This window comes from Solanum dulcamara, chromosome 2 (assembly GCF_947179165.1).
Source record: "Solanum dulcamara chromosome 2, daSolDulc1.2, whole genome shotgun sequence".
NCBI lineage: Eukaryota > Viridiplantae > Streptophyta > Magnoliopsida > Solanales > Solanaceae > Solanum > Solanum dulcamara.
Genome location: NC_077238.1, coordinates 70,753,329 through 70,775,890, shown reverse-complemented (window position 1 = coordinate 70,775,890; position 22,562 = coordinate 70,753,329). Strand labels below are relative to the sequence as shown.

Below are 22,562 nucleotides of genomic sequence, written 5' to 3'. Positions count from 1 at the left end.
TAAGAAAATATATGCAGAATAGGGAAAATTCAATGAATTAAAAATGAGAGAAAAAATCCTCTATTTATAGACAACAAAGGGTGGTGTGAACAAGTGTTTATTGTGGCATAGCGGAAAGGTCACAGTCCTTCACAAAAGTCACAATCTTTCACAAAAGTCGCAACTCTTTAAAAAAGTCAAATTTTTTTGAAAAAATCACAATCTTTCGAAAATGTGACAACTTTTCATTTTCCTTTCACACCTTTAAAACAATTAGTAAAATCCTTCCTTAGATATCTCATACTCCACCTATATATAATATATAATATATAATATATAATGTACTATATTTGTCTATTTCTTTCAATTTTTCAACCAAGAAGATCCTGTCAAAATAAATATAAAAAATACAACTCCTAATCGATTAGTTTAAAGACACATACTTTAAAAAAAAAAAAAAAGGAATTATTCGGTATTTGATACTTGGTAGGAAGTCAATTTAAGAAGTCAAAGTTGATTTTTCGATAAATATAGTTCATATAAACCCTTTTTTGGTATCCTAGTTCCGCCCATTCTCTAATCGATAGCTAAGGCAGAGGATATAATTTTGAAGATTTTCTAATGTAATAATATTCATTGTAGAGTAGATAAATTCTTCTAGATTTGATTATTGAAAGAAACTTCAATGTTGTTTCCCAAAGGAAATATTCTACCTGTTAAAATTTTATTCTTCCACGATGATTTTTGGTCCTAATATATTAATGATTGTGTAGATAAGCAGATTAACCGCATTTCCACCTTAAAATCAATATAAGAATTGGTAAGTACTAAATGATCATTAAAATTAAGAATATATCATACACGTAATCCAATATGGGAACTGGGAAGGACCACTAATTATTATATTAATATATAAAGTAGCTGCCACTAATAAGTAATGTCCAGGAAATTTACATCATAACTTTTAATGCTTAAATATACATAGATGAAATTGACGTGGATGCTATTGAACTATATATGTATATGACTTGCTAGTAAACCATTTTAAACAATAATAATTATATTAGTACTAACAAATTATTGGAGAATCATATCTAACAGACTGCGATAAAAGCTAGCTGTTGACTATGCCACGCCATTATACATTATAGGGAAAGGGTAAAAAAATATTCTTAAACTATTCGAAATAAATAAAAATGTCATTCGTTTATATTTTGGTTCAAAAATATCCTTGTCGTTAATACTTTGGTACAAAAATGTCCCTATTGTTATTTAATGGGTCAAAAATAAGGAACAAGATTTATTTTTTTAAAAAAAATATTTATTTAGAAAAGGCATTTTTGACCCATTTTGCAATAATATGGGCATTTTTGATCCATTAAATAACAATAAGGGCATTTCTGGATCAAAGTATTGACGGCAAGAGCATTTTTGGATCAAAATATAAATGTAGGGCATTTTTATTCATTTCAAATAGTTTAAGGGCATTTATATTCATTTCAATGGGTTGGATCAAGATAATTGTATTGGGTTCAATTTCAACTCATTCAAGCATTAGCCCATTTTCAAAGAATCTTCAATTGAGCCCAACTTAATCTCCAATTTCAACTCATTTTAAGGCTCTTTATTTGCATTGGTATAATGTATGTTCTCATATTAAATGTATGAATTACTATCTATTTTATATCTTTTAGGATTAATCTATCCATTTGTAAATTATTTTTTTAATTTTCGTAAGTGTAAATTCAAATTGTGGTTAGAAAAGATAAATAATAATATGTTAAAATTATTGAGATTAAGAGGGTCAAATTGGACGGGTTATGACCCAACCCGAATTTTAGCCCAATTGAGTCCAATCCATTTGAGTCCAAAGTAAATTTGGGCGGATCATGACCAAACTCGATTTTTATTTCAATTCATTTTAATATTCTCAATTTCAACCAACACACACATTTGACACCCCTAGGAATGAGGTTTAATTAGAGTGAAATTAGAATTTTAAGTTTATAAATTCTGAATTCTAAAAAAAAAAATTATTGGATTCAGAATAAATTATTTATAGAGAATAATAGTATAGTTTTTTTTAATGTTATGTATAAGTTTTATATTAAACCAAAGAGTGAAGATCAAAAACACATCTAAAGTTATTTTTTTTTAATTTTCTATCTGAATTATCAGGTTTGTGAGTTTCTAGCTATTTACTATTACCAAATGTTTATCGAAACACACCTCAACTATCAGTTGTTCACTTTTTCTACATAAACGTGAACAACTGATAGTCAAGGTGTGTTTTAATAAATATTCGGTGATAATTCAAGTAGAAAATCAAACTCACTAGTTCAATTATGAAACTCAAAAATACGAAATATTTAGGTGTGTTTTGACTCTTTCACTCTGAATATAAAATGAAGCGAATGGAATACTATCGGTTCTTCTTTACTTTTTAATATTCCAAGTTTTCTTGAATCTAATAAATCCAGCTAATGCTATTAATCACACACTTCTCCTTCTAACATAGCATATGCCTAGTGAGCTAAGCTCTAACAAAGTTTCTAGTCGAAAATTTACTCTCTCATTGGCTATAACATTTTTAAAAAAATCATAACATACGTTTATAAATTTCCAACATAGTTGGATGTAAAATCTTATGTCATGACTTTGCTGATGGCCTGATGCCAATCAAGCACAATTTTCTAATGTGAGGGTTTGGCTTTGTTTTATTGTTTGGAATTTATTCCATAATTTTCTCTAGTGCAATGGTGGCTATAAATAAAATAAGTACTAATAATGACGATGAATTAAAATGTCACATATTTTAATCCACAAAACCATGACGAAAGTTTAGCGGTTTAAGGAATTCTATGTCAATTATATAATTTAGTCTATTAGAGTAGGTTACTTACTAGTTATCCATCAATTTTTGTTTGTTAAAGAATATTATATTATAAACATTTTTTAAGTAACTTAATTGTGTCATAATTCGAGTCTCAAATCGTTGACTTGAAACCTCTCAAGCATAAATAAATTATTGTGAGTTGGGCATGTACAAAATGAGGTGAGTTAATATAATAACTATTAATCGACCCAAATTTGAGAAGATACGGCGGATCATATTTTCATGAGCTAATTTTAACATTTCTATTCAATATTTTTGACGTGAAACATAAATTCAAAATGCGCCTCTATTTTATTAACGCTTATGTGCTTAGTTGTTTCCAACTTAACTCGTCAATTGTCATGCATTCGTGCATCACTCCTCAATATTACCTAATCGTTGATTCAATTGTGTTATTTCTACATCAAAAATATTACTCCACTAGTTGTATTATCCATTAACAATATTCCCACATCACGTGATAATTATTCTACTGACTAATGTTTTTCATTTCTATTCCAAAAAAAAAAAAAGTTCCAAATTTTAGCCTATATAAAGCCATTCAATGCCTCTTCTCTTATATCCCAAAAAAAAACAAATTAAATCAATCTTCCTTTCTCACTTCTTTCTTTCTCAAAAAAAAATAAATGACAACAAACATAGAAAGCCTTTGGGTTTTTGCTTTAGCTACAAAATGCAAAATTTTCAACCCCATCAATTCCATGTTGTTTGCACTTGTTTTTCTTTGCGTCTGGTTAATCATAAACATGATTTACTGGACTCATCCTGGTGGTCCAGCTTGGGGTAAATATAACAAATTGACAAAATATTTACTAGTAAAAAATCCAATTCCTGGTCCAAAAGGCTTACCTTTTATAGGTAGCATGTACATGATGACTGGTTTAGCACATCAAAAAATCGCGAAAACGACTGAATATCTCAAAGCTAAACGTCTCATGTCGTTCAGCGTAGGTGAAACCAGATTCATCGTAACATGTAATCATGTCGTAGCAAAAGAAATATTGAACAGTTCAGCGTTTGTTGCGCGTCCAGTTAATGAGTCAGCCTATGGGTTAATGTTCGATAGAGCAATTGGTTTTGCTCCTTACGGTGTCTACTGGCGAACACTTAGAAAAATTGCATCCACACATATGTTTTGTCCGAAACAGATTAAAACATCCGAAGCTCAACGATTTGAAATCGCCAAACAGATAGTGGCAAGTTTTAACGGGAGTTCATGTATACGGGTTCGGGATGTAGTGAAAAGGGCTTCTTTAAATAATATGATGTGTTCTGTTTTTGGGCGAAAGTATAGTCTCGTTGAGACTTATTGTAACGATGAGACTGAGGAGGTGAGCGAACTAGTCGATGAAGGTTACGATCTTTTGGGAATGCTTAATTGGTCTGATCATCTACCTTGGTTGGCTGAATTTGATCCACAGAAAATTCAGCAAAGGTGCTCACATCTAATGCCTAAAGTGAATCGGTTCGTGGGCAGGATCATCGATGAACATCGGGCTCAACCTAGTAACGTTCATCGTGATTTTGTGGATGTTTTGCTTTCTCTTCAAGGCGCGGAAACATTATCAGACTCTGATATTATCGCTGTGCTTTGGGTAAGCAATCATATATATTATATATGATTTAGAGTTAATAAACCTTTTGTTTCTTCAATTGATTTTAGAATTAATTTCATTTTTGTCACATATATGCAGGAGATGATATTCAGGGGGAGTGATACGGTGGCAATTTTAATAGAGTGGATATTAGCACGGATGGTACTTCATCCTAATGTTCAATCAAAGGTACAAGAGGAGCTAGACAGGATTACCGGAAGATCGCGGTCTGTGATTGAGTCTGATATAACCAACATGGTTTATCTACAAGCCGTAGTGAACGAAGTACTTAGGTTGCACCCTCCGGGCCCACTACTGGCCTGGGCCCGTCTCGCGATAGAGGACACAACAGTGGATGGGTATCACGTTCCTGCAGGGACCACTGCTATGGTCAACATGTGGGCCATAACAAGGAGTGCAGAGGTTTGGACAGAACCACTTGAGTTTAAGCCCGAAAGGTTCATGAACGAGATTGAATCCGTAGTGTTTTCGGTGCTGGGGTCTGACCTGAGATTGGCACCATTTGGTTCCGGAAGACGAAGTTGTCCTGGAAAGATACTTGGCTTGACCACAGTCACTTTTTGGGTAGCATCGCTTTTGCAAAAGTTCGAATTCAGGGCTCCTGATGGAACCACAACAGTTGATTTGTCTGAAGTACTAAGGCTTTCCTGTGAAATGAACAACCCACTGATGGTGAAGGTGCAATCAAGAAATTTAAATAAATAAACGCCTTCTCCATTAGTTGTTTACGTTACTATGTGTCTTACTATGTTGTATTGTTAATTTGTTAGTTTAAATAAGAAGTATGTTCTAATTGTTGGTTCTTTATATTTACCATAATGTATTACTAAATCCGTTAATACGAAACAAATTTTATGCAATAATTAATTAGTGTCATGGTGTGGTTATGCCATTTTTCTTTCTTATTCTGCGTATATGTATGTACAGAGATATATAATTAAATCAATTCAAGTTTTAGACCAGACGTATTCTTTCTGTTTCAATTTATGTGAATTTGTTTGGATACGAAATTTTAAAATAAAAAAAAAAGACTTTTGAAATATGTATATCCAAAATAATAAATACACACTTGTGAGACTAAAAATCACCCCATTAAGGATAGAATTAAAAGTTTAAAGTTAAATTGTTATTAAATATAAAAATGTGTCATTCTTTTTTAAACTGACTAAAAAGAAAAATGTATAAATGAATTAAATTGGGGGAGTATATCATTTCTCTATTTCATATGTGCTGACTTGAATACACAGCTTCCACCTTGACAGGTCAGTGCTCTGACCAATTGAACTATCCTAGGGTCGTCTAATGTAACGAGACGGGATAGGATGTGTTTTGGGAAACATGACATCTTTAGGGGGATGAGATGAGAAGATTCCATAATGGGATGGGGGTCGAGATCTTAGCAGGACGGGGTGGCAGATGAATTCCGTCTTGTCCCACTAAGCTAAGGGGACGGAATAGGTCAAGGGCCCTAGATGGACTTTTTTACTTTTCTTAAAAAAATTAATTTAAATATGTAAGTACTGAGAATTATGAAAAATTAAAAATGATGTTGTTTCAAACTTAAATGGTTCGTATTGCAAAATTAAAACATACAAACTTAAACGGCTAACATCGTAAATTTAATAAACTTCAAAAATTTAAAGAAGAAAAACTTCAAAGTTCAATTTTTAAGAAAGATCCACATCTAAATGTCTATGCATAAGATCAATATCCTCATGTTTTGATGCGGATTTATGGTTAACGGTTAAATCTCAAAGTCTATATTGAATCATATCTTTATTTAATTTCTCAAAATACCTTCTCAACAACGAACTTATTTTTGCTCATTTTTAAGGAGAAGATTATCCATGTAATTTAGCAGTTGAATGAAAAATATGGAGAAAGAACTAGAGAATTGTAAGAAAAAATAAAGAGGATGAAAAATATTTCTAATTTAGAATTAGGGTTAAAATGTGATTATTAAAGTTGGGGAAAACTAAAATTTGACGACATGTTTATATTATGTGTGTATGCATATTAAACGTGTGTTAAGCAATTCATAAACTCAACTGTGTTCCTCGTTAAAAAACAAGGTCGATTGTGTCTTGCACCCCACAACCAGTATCATTAACACTCTGAACTTTCAAACTCAGATTGCATATTACCACTAACCTTTTCTCTTTCATTAACAAACTTACGTAAATCCCACTATTTTATGAGCTAATTACTTAGATACACTCTAATTTATAATATTATGTATCTTACCATATTTTGGTGCATCTAGATATGTTTAGATACGTCCAGATACATGTATCTCGGAATACATGGGCTCAAAATTTTGTGTAATTTGTTCTAGATACATTATATTCAAGTGGATTCACATGTATCTCAGATACATAACAAATCTCGCTCGTCTCTCTCCCATCTCACTCGCCATTCTCCTATGTATCTGGTATCTCAAATACATGCGAATCACATCAGATACATACCGATACATGTATCTAGTGTGATTTGCATGTATTTAAAATACATAATGAATCACTCGCCTTTCTTCCTATTTTAGTGTATCTATTAGCAAAAATACATATAGCTAGGTGTATCTTACTCAATATATGATAAAAAAATCTTAATTAGTGATAAAATGCGTAATATTTTAAAAGTATAAGTAATAATAGTATATATGATAGTGAAGTATGTCTAATTATGTAGTGTTTTCTAATGAAAACACCCTCAAATTTTTACTGAAGATTTATGAATCATGGTTCATGTGGTGCTAATTTCTGTGACCCCCCCTCTTCCACGCCCACAAATAAATAAATAAATATAAATGACCATTTATGCCAAATAATAAAAATGGCTATTCTATGCCAATATTTCAATTTTATTAAAGCCCAACACGGTTCTGATACTATAAGGCCCAAGATAAAGACCCAAAGCGAGAAAACTTTGCTTAAACCTCTGTTGTGTTAAAGAGTGACAGACCAACGGAGACGAGAGGTGAACAACAATGGCGGATGTTCAGAGAAGAGGAAGACCATTACCTCCTCCTCCACCCAGAGGTCCACTTGGTCCACCTCCTCAAAGGATTGCTCCACGCCTTGTACCAGTTGATCGCGAAAAGGTCCTACTTTTCTTTCTTTATTTCTTGAATCCTCTATTTCTGACTTAGGCTACAGTGGTTAGGGATTTAGGTTTTTTTTTTGGAGTGAAGAATCATGTGCTGGTGCTTTTTGTTCCGAGATGTTTCTGGGTATTGAAGCAATCCTTCTATTGTGAACTCGCTAGGGTTTTGGGTACAAAAATCTCTTTTTTTATGGCCTGCTTTTGCGCACCTTAACTAATTCCAAGGGATGCCTGCCACCTCCCACCACCAACATGTATTGTTTTTACACTGTTTACCAAGGCTAGAACACATACAAGAATCACCTAGTATTTTTTTTGTCTCTACTAGAATTTGAACGTGAGACCTTATGTTTAGGGTGTATTGTCATTCAACAATAACTACTACTGTGCTTTAATTTCAAATTAGTTGAGCTCAGGGATGTATCCAGGTAGGGCCAAGGGGGCCGAAAAATTACTCTGTAACATAGATGGTTAAAATTATTTGTTAGATATATACAGATGTTGAATTTTCTTTGACTTCTTCGTGTGTTTACTTCTTCATATGTTGAACTTCTTAGTGAAATTCCCAGTTCCACACTGTTGGGCTGGCCATATCATCAGGAATTATTTGCTTTATTTGGATCCTTTTTCGTTTCAATAATAATTTGACTAGATTTACTTTGGTTGGTGTATTATTTTTCAAGGAATGGAATTTGATTTGGTAAATGGAAGTTTGACACTACCCCCAAAGATGTAATTTTGAGAATTTAGAAGTTGAAGGAGAATGCACCACTACGTTAATTGAAGAAAAATAAAATGCAATGGTGATATGCGACTTTTTTCCATGTCTATGCTGATTTTACCATAGGATATATCAAGAATATGTACATACACAAGCCTAGCCAATTTACCAAAAAAAAGACCAGACCTTTAGCCTGCCATAAAAGAAGCTGTGACTTATGAGAAGACAATGTCGGTCATTTGGTAGTTGGTACAGTACCAAATGGGCTGTGGTGGTTAATTCGTGTCACGAACTTTGATAAATAGAATATTTTCTGGTTTGCTTTTGCTTTTATTTTCAAAAGAATGGAAGCTTGGCTGCCCTTTGGCCCCTTCTTCCTTCTCGGCAGGGTCAGACTAAAAAGAAAAAAAGGCATGCAGGCATTTTTGTTGTTTGTTTAACAAGCTGCTAACCAAGTTGAAGAAAATGGAGTGAAAGTGATACTAGAAATATATGAACTGAGACCTGGCATTACTTTGTATTATCTTGGGACCATACATGCTGAGTAATCTGATGATTGTTTTTTTTTGTGTGTTCTCTCTTTATCAACGAATTAACATGTTTTTTATGTTAACATGTACCAATATTTTTCATTTCTTGTTTGTACTTAATATGTGTTCATGACACATATATTGAGCATTCTTTGCATACTGGAAGCTACTAACAAACCTTTTTTTATGTTTTTCTTTGGGGATTCCATCGAAAACCAGACTTGTCCTCTATTGCTTCGTGTTTTCACTAAGGTATGTTCTCCAATCGAGCTCCATTTGTTTGTTTTTCTATTTTGATAGAAGGTAAATTTTATAATGGAATAACTACATGAGCAAGACAGAGACCTTTCAAAGGTGGTATATTGGACATAACCCTTAAGTTTTACCAGCTTTGGAATTTCTGAAAGTAATTGAAGTTATCTGTAAGATTCTGCTTTTCGTATCGTGTTCTCCTTCGAAATGTATATGCTTCACTAGTTGATGTTCCCCAAAAAAGTGGCCATGCGAGCATATTTTTTGTTTCACCACTTTTAAGACAAGTATGAAAAAAAAAAGCTGAATTACTGTATGGTTAATTAATGATATACTCAGTGGGTACTTCACTTTGGAACTTACAGGTTGGTGGCCATCACAATGTCAATGAATTTGCTGTGAGAGGCAAGGAACCCAAAGATGAGGTCCAAATCTATACATGGATGGATGCCACTCTGCGCGAACTAACTGATCTGGTATGAAGAAAGTAACACAAAATATATTTTAACTGATCTCTTCAATTTAGTTGTTTGTCTCCCTCCTCGTTGTGTATTCTCATGCTCACTATTTGCCTGCATGCATAAAGTAATTCAAGATGTTAGAAGATTGTTGCAATTTTCTTGCAATGTGCCTTCTATCCTTGGATTGTATGACTAATTGTCTAGGAGATGAGCTGTTCGATCTTTTGAGTGCTGAGTCTTCTTCCATATACATAGCTTGTATTTTTGAGTTGTTCAGTTCATATATAGAACCTCATTGAAACTAGGTGCAGCATACCATGAATTTCTGACCTATGTGAGCTAGTATATTGATGATGTTCGGCATGGAAGTAAGAGTGTAAGGTGTCCTGAACCAATTGATGTTATCAGTTATTGCTTAGAGTCGAACAGGTTATGTCAAAACTGTCTCTCTTATGGTTCTATGTGAGCCAACTACTTATGACAGAACCTTATTTGAAAGGAAATTAACTTCAGATGTTTTGAAGGAAGAAGTAGTTCTATTCAGAAAATTAAGATGAACTGAATTTTTACTTTTCATTTTTGGTGCTAAGATAATCTCATAGAAGATTTGGATTCCATGTTAGAAATTATTGAATCCTTGAAAGAAGAATATGGTTGTATACTTTTGCTTGTTTTAAACATGTAAATATGGCTCCCAGCACCACCTTGTATTGAAGATTTGTAATATTGTTATCTTTCTTTAAAAATAACCTGATTTGGTCTGCCTGGACAAGCAAAAAGCAGCAGTGTAAGTAATCATATTCATCTTCAATTCTGTGGCACAATTTGTAGAACATGGGCTTCTGGGACCATGCCAGTATTGCTTTACTGTAGCTGTATATTTCCATGCCAAACATTTACATTCCATCTGGTTGATCCATTTCATGTGACTGTATCAGGTTAAAGAGGTAGCTCCAGAAGCAAGACGAAGAGATGCAACTTTGTCCTTTGCTTTTGTCTATCCTGATAAAAGGGGGCGATTTGTCGTTAGAGAGGTACATCTCACTTCTCTTCTCTATATGCTTGTTTTTACATGGACTTGGTGTTCACATTTGAAAGTGTCCTTGTATGTGTGGTGCTTCTGCACCTGTTGTTAATTTGTTAAATAGTTAGTCTTTGGGTTCTTGATGATATGTGTCGTATTGACTGCGTATTGACCATATTTGTAGGTCATGCGAGAAGTCCATTTATTTGATTGTGCATTCATATTCATATCTCTATAAGACTATTTCGCACTAGAGTAAAGGATAATCATGGTGAGAGTGAACTAAAACTTCCAGAATATATCATCTGTGAAATCTTTCAAGATTTCCATGGACTTTTATATTATATCACATGTTGCCATTACCTCTTTTAAAGTTTGTTCATCCCACGTGTTCAATTTTGCATTAAGTTCATCATGTCCAACTGACTTCCTGGTCTTTCACAATCTAATTTAATTGTTAACGTGTGATATTTTCAAAAGTTTAGGATATCTGTGGTTCTTGTATTGGGAACACTCTTTTAAGAGTTGTCTTTTCTCACTCTCCTTCTGTTATTACTTTAAGCTTTTTTTTAACCCTAGTTTTGTCCAACCAGCTTTGAAGTTGTATGTTTTGGGTGTACTTGAAAAGAATTAAGATGTTCCAGAAGCATTTTCAACAATGCGTCACTTGGCCATATATAGAGTGTTTCTAAAGATTAGAATGACCAAATTTAAGACCCAATATTGTATATTATTGTGCATATTTCTCTTAAAATTATCTTGTGAGAGCTACTGCCTCTTGTCAATGCCCTTTATCTTCTCATCTGTCTGCCTTCCAACCTATTTTCTAGGATATTCTGTTTATTGGCTAGACTTGATTAGTCTTTTGTGATTGTTGAACTATCATAAGACGCAGAATTATTAATTTGTCAACTTTCCTCTAATGTGCACACATTATGGATGATATTCAAGGACAACAAAAATATCTTTGGTGCATTGAAAATGCTACCCAAGTGACTAGAAGATTGTCTGAGGGTAAAGGAAAATATAACGCACCATCTAAACCAAACTTCTCGTTGATTGATAGTTCTATTTTGAAAGACACCCAAAATATAGTCCCAGAAAGATATTCATGACAAATCCGGGATTATATTTCCATTTTTAATGCAACGATATATGTTCGTGATATTTTCAAGCAAACAGTGATCTTATAGTGTTTATTCTTTCTGACATGAAGGTGGGGAGTACGTTTTCTTACCCCAATATGAGGCGACCAGATAATGGCAGCAAATCATTGAGTGAACTTAAATTTCAGGTAACACTCTGTTCATATGAGATCGTTAACCTCATCCTTCTTTCAGAATTTGGTATTGAATTGTTTTTTGCCACTTCAGATAGGAGATTACTTGGATGTGGCTATCCTATTCCAGTGAGCGTTATGGCACCTGTTTTGGAATTAGAATTATGCAGGACTTGTACTACTTTGTGTTTCTTCTTACTTCTACATATCTGTAGTTTTCTTGATAAGCTGACCTAATGTTCATTTTTTGCTGTAAATCTGAGATTATGTCTAGAGTTCTCTATGACTATTTCTGTTATATTACGTTCGTATGTAATGGATTTAACTGCACTCTTCTTAGAGCCAACTCCATTTTTATGAATTGTTAACACTTTTATGGTTCTTTGTGGTTTTCTTTTGTTAACTCCGTGACCTGCAAGTATCTTTTCTAGGGATGCCAATGGGGCAGGGTGGGTTGATCTTTCTTTTTTTTCGAAAAAATAATAATTGTGGGTTTATTTCTTAAGAGTCAACTTAAACGCATGAGGTTCACAATTTAATTTTAAAACTAAACCTAAAGTCCCGACTATTTGAAGCTTTGGACCTCTGAGAATCTCTTCATATTTCACAATTTCCATGCGTTGCAACTAATTTGAAATTTAACTGTAATCAGTTATCAGCTTATTGAATAGATTTGCCAAATTTTTTTTAGAAGAAAAGATCAAATTCACTACTATAAATCAAGGATTTTGTGGCAATAATATTATTGCCACTATATTATATTTAGCGGCAAGGACAAATATGAATATTTATAGTCAATATTCTATGCAAGTGCTACTAAAAGTTTTAGCCTCTAGATACTACGGTGAATAGATAGGAGCTTTGTCTTTTGTACAGAGGCATTATAGAATTTTCATAACAGTTTAGAACATGACAAGTGTTTGTAGGCGTGTACGGAGCCGTCTCAACAAGTTTGGAGGTCTAAAGCTAAATTTCATGGAGAGGTTTTAATTTTTTTAGTTGATGTATATAAATTGAATACCTATAATATACTTAGTGCAATCCTACAAATGACGTCTAGAGAGGATATGATGTACACGGACCTACACTGTAAATTTTCAATGAAAAAATACAATATTAAGTAAGAATAATAAAATTTGACTCAAAATGTTGAAAAATCTATATAATGATATCGAAATAGTGTTGTGCGAAAATTGATAAGTAGATATAATGATACTAAAATAGTGTTGATTTGTTGTAGTACCTGAAAATTGAAAAAGGCACCAAAAAATAAATTTGATCTTTTTAATAAACACACAACTATACATTTTACATAATGCAGAGCGTAGTCCTCCCTGCAGCCTTGAAGTAGACTATTTCTCGAGTCAGAAGGTTTGATCGACTTTAAAATATTCGAACGGATTGTCCCAGACCATGCTGCCAGATTCTGAACACATTGTCACTAAAGAGAACTTGTTCCTACATTCAGAAAGTTTTGAGAGTCATAGGTGCATTGCATTATGCCGATCCCAAACTTATTCAGTTATTGTTGTGTTCCTAAGAATACCTCAATATATGTCAAATCTTCCAGTAAGTCACTCAAAAGGAAAAATGAACAACAAAAAGTTGCAAAAAGTTGTTTATTAAGAATTTGACTATATTATGATCATTCAGATTTTGAAAATTTTAAGTAGACCATCTTTCATCAGGATCATAATAGATACCCTTAAAGATTTTACAAAACAACAATATTTACATAACGATGAGCAAACTTTAAAAAGTAGTTAGAAGAGCAGTTGACCACTAGATCTATCACATTACTGATTTTATATGAACTACTAGGAGTACGCGCACACACATACACACACATGTATGGCAACAAATCATTGGATTACGCAGCCATTTGCATTCTCATCACTTAAGGCATTGTAGTAGGTGTGATGCATTGACGATGATGATGATGGTGGCACCTGATAATGATAATCTGATGGCAAAGGAGGGGCAGATGCAATAGAACTACCACTTGACCACGATGGTGCTGGTAGTGCAGGTGAAGGTTGAGAGTCAGAGGGCTGTGCCATCGCCCTACCCCAATATTCCATTGGGAGTGAGCGATGACTGTAACAACAATTTTTACTTGTATTACCCCCCCGGCAACATCCATGAAAATTATGACTATGACTTATAGCATCATCATGATGACCACCACAACACGATGAAGAAGCCGCGTAAAATTCACCACCACCATGTGAATGCTCAAATTGGTGACCAGGCTTGTTCAAATTGTTAGTAGTGCTAATTTCCAAGATATTATCACTAGCGTCATTTCTTGATTCTCCTTGGATAGTCAACCTGATAGTTGTTGTTACCTCCATAGTTTGCAATCCTTGAATTCGAGACAATTGCTCTAGTTGACGAGTCATAATGTCTGAATCATTCGACGAATTAATCACTTTTGATTGTGTGATAGTCTGAACGTTTATCGGTTGTCCTTGTTCCCATATAACTTCTGCTTTTCTACCAAGTTTTTCTAACATGGTTAGAATTGTTGTAGGATCAACTGTGCCTGAAATGACTAAATTTCCAAGTTTTTCATCAATTTTGACTGAGTGGACACCTTGTAATTTCAACATCATGTTTTTCAGTTTCTTTTCACAAATTTTGCAGTGTATTTTCAGTTTCACAGCAAAGGTATTGGGAGAAACCAATGAATATGCCATTTTGAAATTGCTAAGTTTAATTTGGCTATGATTGTGAAATTTTTGCAAAGTTTAATTTCTTCAAGTTGGTTTATGAAATATTTTATAGATAGGACAGGGTATGTTTATTGACTAATTCTAATCATTATATAAAGTCACGTATTGGCTAAGTTAATTATGCAATTTCACTGAAACTTTCAGATTGTCTGACATTATTCAGCGTACGTAACGTGTATTGCCGCATTACGAGTAGCAAATGGAAACTGAGGGGGTGTGGTGGAGTTAGGGGTATGCAGAAATCGGTAATCGATAAAAAAATATTATTGATTTATCGGTATTGAATTAATGATTTTTAAACGGTTTTATAATTTGCTTTTATTGGGTTATGAGTTATTTTTGTTAATGGTTAAACTGATAACCCAATAAGATTATATTAAAAGTACTATTTTACTTCTAATTATATAACATTGACTTTAATATTTTGCCAATTCTATTTTCTAAACTTTAGTATTACTTTCTGTCGTAGACAACACAAACTAGCCTCTTTGCCTCTCTATTGTGGCACCTTCTGTCTTCTCGACACAAACTAGTATTACTATCTCTCTTCTCAATTTTAAATTTGATCAATGTGACAAAGACAAATAATTAATATTGTTTTTGCAATTTATTGCACAAGTTTTAAAAGAAATTCGAGTAATTCTGTTTTAAATAAAAGTGATCAATATACAAATTTGTGTTACACTTAGGGGTGTACATGGACCGGGTTGGTTCGGATTTTTTACAAACCAAACCAAACCATTTGTGTCGTGTTATAAAATCTATAAACCAAACCAAACCAATAAAAGTCAGGTTTTTCGATATCAATTTTTCTCGGGTTTTTCGGGTTTTCTCGGGTTTTTCGGGTTTTTTTCGAGTTTCTCGTATTTTTTTATAATATTTAATAAAAAGCACAGAGCATTGCTTCTTAAAAAGAGTTCTAGTACAAAATATCAACGAGACAGAACACTATTTGAAGTTTTAACTTTATAATATAACTTTATAAGATGAGCTTTTTTTGTATATTATTTAGATGAGCTTCTCAAGTCCAAATCTAAATGTAAGAAAGAAAACAAAAATTATGAAAAATTTTAAAAAAATATTTATAAATTATATTTTAATAAATATTTTTATGTATAACATAATTTAAAAGTAGTATATCTATAATCGGATCGGTTTGGGTTCGGTTTGACTTTTTTTAGTTAAAACCAAACCAACCCTATAATGGTCGGTTTTTTTTTCCAAACACCAAACCAAGTCAAACCAAACCACTAGTCGGGTTTTTTTTCCGGTTTGGTTCGATTTGGTGCGGTTTATCGGTTTGCCCTGTACAGCCCTAGTTACACTTCTATTCTTGCTATAGTTTTTGTTTTATGAATATCATGTACACATGATTATATAAGCATTTTTTAATCATTTAAATCGAAAATCGAATAGTTAAGGATCAAAAACTAATAATACATAAAATCAAATCGAACACATCCTAATTGGATTACTTTGGCTAAGTTTATTTTTTTCCTTCAAAATTTGTTTATTTTGAAAGGTCTTTTTGTTAAAAATGCTAATTGATTTTTTTTTTGGAGAATAATAATTTATGTATGATTAATTTATTTGAAAATTATTTTGTTAATATTATAACAACCATTGTGTTCGGTCAAGATTTTGAAAAGTAACTTTCTCTGCAACTCAAAAAGCACTTATATTTTTCGTAATAGCTTTTATCAAACACCACAACTTAAAAAAATAATCACTTTTGGTTTCTTCAGAAGGTTGGTTAATAAGTTATAAATTATTGCTTAGGTTTTACCTTATTTATTTGAAGAATACTTCTATTGAATTGTTTGACATGTTTTATATGTATCTTTTCTTTATCTTATATATATATATATATATATATATATATTATATTGAATCGATAACATACTCAGTGTAATTTTATAAGTAAAACTACAACATATGTTGAATTGTTTGACATTTTTGTATGTATCTTTTTTTTAATTATATTTTAAATCTCCATAATAAAAATTCTAGTTTCATTACGATATTTCAATGAGTTAACAAACACTGCTTGGATTGGGAGATTAATAAATCTTGATCTACGTCATAGTACATGTACTTGATGCGTGGTTGATTATGTTTCTATCTATTGCCACCAAAATTATCAAATTAATCACTTTACTATTCATAAAATAATATAGTTCTGTTAATGGAAATTACAAAGGATGTTGCTTTGGTTTGCTACGAAGAGTCTTCGATATATTTAAAATAAAATATATATGCAGGAAAAACAAAAGTAAAGATTTGTAGATGGAGTTTTTTTTTTAGTCATTTACTTATCTCTCTTAAAATTCAACCGACTTGTATACTGAGTCAAAACACAAACGACTTTTGAATCAAGCTTTGCTTATTGCTTATTATTATATTAAAAAAAAATAGAACAAGCTTTTAAAATCACTAAAAAATAGTTTCTCGTTAGAACCTTAGAAATAAATTATCTTTGATAGAAAATATTTTATTATTCTAAGATGAGACTTTTGAATATCAATCTGAATAAATCGAGTCAGAGGCAGATTTAGAGTAGCAAGAGGTTCCCGGAAATCCACACATATTATGGTATATCCTGTTATTATATTAAGACCTATTATAAGTATCTTCTGATTGTAATTTGTAATTATGGATGGATGGTTCCACGATAAGAAAGGATCCCTGAAGCATTTCGAACACGAATTATTAATTCCTTCTGGGCGCATTATTTTAAAGTCAAACTTGCTTTTAATTCTAAAATTCTAAAATTGCGCAATGCAGACGTTCTTGTTTCCTCTGTCTTTTTAAAACATAAGTAACAAAAACTAAAAAGGAAATTAGCCAATAAATACTATTTTATTTTTTATCAGATTATTATTACATATTACTGGAAATCCATAAATTTAAAATCCTGATCCACCTCTGAATCGAGCTCCAAACGGATACTAGAAACTTGATGTAAAACCAAAGAGAAAAAAAGGGTTTTATTATCACTAAAGATTGTGGTGGTAAATCCTTCCGTTCCTTAATCATATAGGGAGGTTTGAGTTTTGAGAATAAAGTTATTTTTGATAGATACCTGCTTTATTGCTCCGAAAGTGAGATTTCTTGGCACAAATTTATATTAGTCGAACCGCAAATCAAATATCGACTTAGAAACAAAAAAAAACTTTATTTATGTTTTTTGGACCCAAAGTAATCAAATAATTAACTTTAATATATATGAATTAATTAAATATAGTTGATTTTAGAACAATATATAAAAAACAAATTTTATGGCAAGTGAATTTGAAATCAAATTTCTAGTTGAAAAGAAAGAATGAAAGAAATAGTCAAGATTTTTAATCATATGATTATGCTTTTCTTTTTCTTTAGCATTTACCAAAGGAACATTGATTAATGATTGAACATTATATTATTTAATTTCAATTGACTTCTTAAAGTGTGTTTAAATTGGAAAAAATCTCTTGTCAAACCCTACATCAAGTTGACTATTTGTAAATCTTTTTTTTTTACAACCTGACTTGTTCATAATAATTGAAAATTGCTTATTTGCACTTGAGTTTGTTTACATCTAATTAATAGACACAAATAATTTGTGTACAATTTTTTTTTGTATGGAATCCGGTCAAAAAGCTACAATTTACATGCTACTCATATACAACTTGTATGCAATCATGTCAACTAAAACAAATGAGTTTGGACTTATTAACATTTGGCATTCTAGCTAAACAAGAAATAAATTGGGTTGTTTTTAGAAAAGCAAAAAAATGGCGCAAAGTTTGAAATGATTAACTTCAAAAATGAAATGGAAAAAGTGAAAATAGGATTTGTGGTGCTTACCAAATTTCAGTTTGTATTTGCAGTTATTCATGGCGAAATATTGATTTTTAAAAAAAATAATAAATAAATAATTTTCATGATCAAATTACTATTTGTAAAATTCAGAGATAACTTCATGGTATAAGAAATGACGGTAAGTAATACATGCATATTTCTTACAATTATAGCGAAACACATAATTCATAGCTTCTGTATATTTTGTTACTTCAAAATTTTCAGAAAGGAAAAAAGTCATATTTATTTGTACTTTGTGAAAAAGGTTTATATTTACCCTCCATTTGAAGTTTGACTCACTAGTGCCCCTGCCTCTAAACTTTTAGGATACATTTGCCCTGTAAATTAACGAAATAATTTACTTTCACCCCTTTTCACTAACGGAACCACTAAAAAGAACATGAAAGGAGATCCAAAATTGCTCCTAAGGTTTGCAAAATGTTTATTTTTGCCCCTTTTCACCAAAAGTCATTTGATTGCTAGTTAGAAAGTGAACTATAAGAGGTGATTTAGATGTGAGTTATGCAGTGGCGTAGCCAGAATTTTCAATAAGGAGGTTCAAAATTTGAAGAGGTAGACACACGAACTAGCCGAAGGGAGTTCGACATCCACTATTTATACATAAAATATTATTTTAACCATGTATAAATAATATGATTTTTCGCTGAAGGGGTTTGGATGACCCCCCTAGCCACCATGTGGCTCCGCCCCTGGAGTTATGCATGTATTAAATTATGTATAAGTAATATTATGTTTGGTAGCTGATAAGAAGATAAATTATTCATGTATAAAAATAACACGGTGTTTGGTTTACAATTTAGAAACCTGCATAACTAATACATGTATAAGTTATGAGAGAATCTATATATTATTTTATGCAAGATAGAAGGTGAAATAACTGATTCATGAATCACTAATCTCTGCGTAACTAATACATATATAAATAATACATAGATTCGCTCATAACTAATCCCTATATTACTAATATCTGCATAACTCTAACTAGCTAGCAAACGACCCGTAAATGTATTAAAATCAGCATAACCAAGTACGATGGTTGGTTACAAGCTTACAATCCCACATAACTAATACACATATAAGTTATGAGGGAATTTATGTATTATTTATGCAGGATAGAAGATAGAATAACCAATACAGGAGTAACTAAACCCTTTTAAAACTAATTCTTACATTACTAATGTCATGACTCAATTCCGGGTGTGATGGCACCTGTCCTTTCCCACCGGACAAGTCAGCCTAAAAACCAACATTTACGGAAAATAAAATGGAAATAGTCTAAATAAGTAATTAATAAATAAAAGCGGAAATCTTTCAACATAAATACCGCCAAAGATTGATTATCACATGTACAAGCCGCTAAATAACAAAACTGAAATAAAAATATAAGTCTCAATTTGTCTTCAACTCTCAAACAGAGTAACGCATAAAAATATAGAAAGTACGAGAGTCCGCTGGATATCAATGACTACCTCTCACAACTCCCATAAGCCTCGAATGATCAAAAAGAGACTGTGGTCAAAGTTCGGACTCAGAACCTACACAAGTGTAGAAGCAAGAGTGAGTACCAAACAATACGGTACCCATCAAGCTAACTAGAAAAAACTAAGTAAATCTAATAGAATATACGAACTCCTTTTCCAACCCAACCGAACCTCCAAACTACAACCTGTACAAAAATCAGCCCAACCTAATAGTTCATACTATATAGTTCAATAAGATTCAGATTACAGCTCAATATCATAAGATGTATCGTACAAATACTCACAAGTAACAAATAGACATCAAACTGTCAACACAAATATGTAGAATATGTATATGCACACTCAATGATCATGAATGTGTGCAATTGCCGATAAAGACCTCGGCATAATAAACTCTGACCGAAAATAACCTCGGTCTTATAATCTCTGACCGAAAATGACCTCGGTCCCACAACCTCACCGAAATGACCTTGGCCATATGCTCTCACCGAAAATGACCTCGACAATGTAATTTCGTCGAAAATGACCTCGACAATATAATCCCACCGAAAATGACCTCGGCCTATCAACCTCTCACCGGAAATGACCTTGGCTATATCACATCTCTGACCGAAAATGACCTCGGTATCACAATCATATACCTCTCATCATAGTATTTCAGAACCAATGCAAACAATATGCTCACACAAGTAATGAGGAATAATTAATTCAGACAAACCACAATCACAATTAGACTATCAAGTATTTCATCAAATACACATAGATATCTAGATTACTGCATATAATATTCAATACTCAATAATATCGTACATCGTCTTTTATTAACCCCATCGATTCATTTTAGAATAGTTCATATCATAATTAAACCCGTAAGCTCATCTCCATTATGCCCCAACACATATACAATGGGATATTCAAAAATTCTAAGAGATTCATGGAGTTTTAAAAGTCCACTTGCCTTAGCCAACATGCGATCGGTCACTCCACGTGAGATTTTCCCTTTCGAATGAACTCCAATTCACCATAATCTATATAAATTTAAGTTTCCAATCACAATATGGAACCAACGATATCCATATCATGTTTTTGAAAACCAGGCCGAAATTGACTCAAAATGCCCGAAAAATCCGATTCCAAAAAAGACCAGAAAATTTCAGAAATTTTTACATGAACAACATACTCATGGTATTTGGGATTTACTAGTGAAAACGGATGTGGATTTGGACTTAAAATGAGCTCACAATCATCAAAATTTTGAAACTAATTCAAGTTCTTGAAAATAATTTCTCCAATTCAAAGCCTCAATTTCATGTTAAAAATCTTAAATAATCAATGGGTAATCAATATTGGAGGTTAGAATCACTTACACAAAGTTTTCCCACAAAATCTCCTCTGAAAATCGCCTCCCCAAGCTCGAAAATCACCAAAAATGGTGAAAATAGGCTAACCTCGACTTTGTAACTGTTCAGGTCGAATTCCTTCTCCGCGATCGCGGAGGTCAAATCTGGTGGCCATCGTGAACGCGGTCAGGCTCCCGTAAACGCGAAGCACAAAGAGCCAGGCTTCCGCGAACGCAAAGGCTAAGCTCGCTGCCTTCCATGATCGCGACCTTCCTCTCTGCGAACGCGAAGAACACCCTGATGGCACCAGTTGACAACACTTTTCAAGTCTCCAAAATCTTGGAATCGACCCTTGAGATTCGTTCGGAATTTCGTGTAGAAAAACCATATATGCAACCCCACTAAAATTGATGTTTCGGACTTAAGGAACCATCAGAATTCAATTTCGAGGCCTCCTCAACCTAGAAACGAAAAAGTCGCAACTAAATCAACTTTATGCCTCAAAAGACCAAAACTCCCTCTGAGCTTCTATAAAATACACAAGAACCCTCCCTAGGCCTAAAATTATCCTCCGAATCCAATGAAGTAGTCGAAATTCATTTTCGAGCATCCGATTCCCAAATGTTGACAACAGTCATATCTATAGCCAAAAACTCAACTATTTCCAACTTAACCCCTCAAATCCACAATATGACCCCAAATATGATCCCGTCAACTCTCCTAGAACAATTTCAACGTTCCAAAACTGATGGAATCAACAAAATTCCGTTTTGATATTCGAAACTCCGAATGACCTCAAATACCACTTTTGAGTCATTCTAAACTTATAAAACTCAAAGTTTACAAAAAATCTCAACTTTTTAAGAAAACTACGGAACCGACATTAGATATCAATCAAATATGACTCGGAAAAACTACCGGGAGGGGTAACATAGTCTTTTTATGAAAATTTTCAAAAATGACCTTCAGGGTCATTACAACTAATAATTGCATAACTCTAACTAGCCACAAAACGACCCCTAAGGACTTCATTTAGAACTTCAAAATACATTAAGTGTGTGTTTGGTATGGAGGAAATATTTTCCAATTTTTCTATGTTTGATTGATCCAAATATTTGGAAAACATTTGGAAAAACTATTTGGGTGAACACATTTTAATAAATAATTACTAATTTTAGCGATACTTTTTATTTATTACTATCTATAGCAATATTATGATAAATTTGCTATTTATTAAAAGTGAATTATTTATGCAATATAAATGTATTATAAGTGTTTTAAAATG

General features: G+C 32.6%; 3 protein-coding genes across 3 annotated transcripts; 2 read left to right on the top strand and 1 right to left on the bottom strand.

Moving 5' to 3' along the window:
• Positions 1–3,446: 3,446 nt before the first annotated feature.
• Positions 3,447–5,367, top strand: LOC129876623 (cytochrome P450 78A9-like). Its single transcript, XM_055952109.1, has 2 exons — positions 3,447–4,470; positions 4,570–5,367. Exons 1-2 carry the CDS (start codon positions 3,502–3,504, stop codon positions 5,194–5,196), a joined length of 1,596 nt encoding a protein of 531 aa, XP_055808084.1. The 5' UTR covers positions 3,447–3,501; the 3' UTR covers positions 5,197–5,367.
• A 2,042-nt stretch (positions 5,368–7,409) lies between these two features.
• Positions 7,410–12,241, top strand: LOC129880669 (histone deacetylase complex subunit SAP18). The gene is made up of 6 exons (XM_055954806.1): positions 7,410–7,591; positions 9,064–9,096; positions 9,462–9,572; positions 10,496–10,591; positions 11,798–11,875; positions 11,955–12,241. Exons 1-6 carry the CDS (start codon positions 7,478–7,480, stop codon positions 11,991–11,993), a joined length of 471 nt encoding a protein of 156 aa, XP_055810781.1. The 5' UTR covers positions 7,410–7,477; the 3' UTR covers positions 11,994–12,241.
• Positions 12,242–13,722: 1,481 nt separating this feature from the next.
• LOC129872705 (uncharacterized) lies at positions 13,723–14,559 on the bottom strand. The gene has a single exon (XM_055947631.1). The coding sequence runs from the start codon at positions 14,557–14,559 to the stop codon at positions 13,723–13,725; it is 837 nt and encodes a 278-aa protein (XP_055803606.1).
• Positions 14,560–22,562: the final 8,003 nt, after the last annotated feature.

Excerpts from the sequence above, each read along its gene's own strand:
- LOC129876623 (XM_055952109.1), top strand. The coding sequence starts at position 3,502 with ATGACAACAAACATAGAAAGCCTTTGGGTTTTTGCTTTAGCTACAAAA. Across the intron at positions 4,471-4,569 it reads ATATTATCGCTGTGCTTTGG|GAGATGATATTCAGGGGGAG; the intron begins GTAAGCAATCAT and ends ACATATATGCAG.
- LOC129872705 (XM_055947631.1), bottom strand. The coding sequence starts at position 14,559 with ATGGCATATTCATTGGTTTCTCCCAATACCTTTGCTGTGAAACTGAAA.
- LOC129880669 (XM_055954806.1), top strand. The coding sequence starts at position 7,478 with ATGGCGGATGTTCAGAGAAGAGGAAGACCATTACCTCCTCCTCCACCC. Across the intron at positions 9,573-10,495 it reads TGCGCGAACTAACTGATCTG|GTTAAAGAGGTAGCTCCAGA; the intron begins GTATGAAGAAAG and ends TGACTGTATCAG. Across the intron at positions 10,592-11,797 it reads GGCGATTTGTCGTTAGAGAG|GTGGGGAGTACGTTTTCTTA; the intron begins GTACATCTCACT and ends TCTGACATGAAG.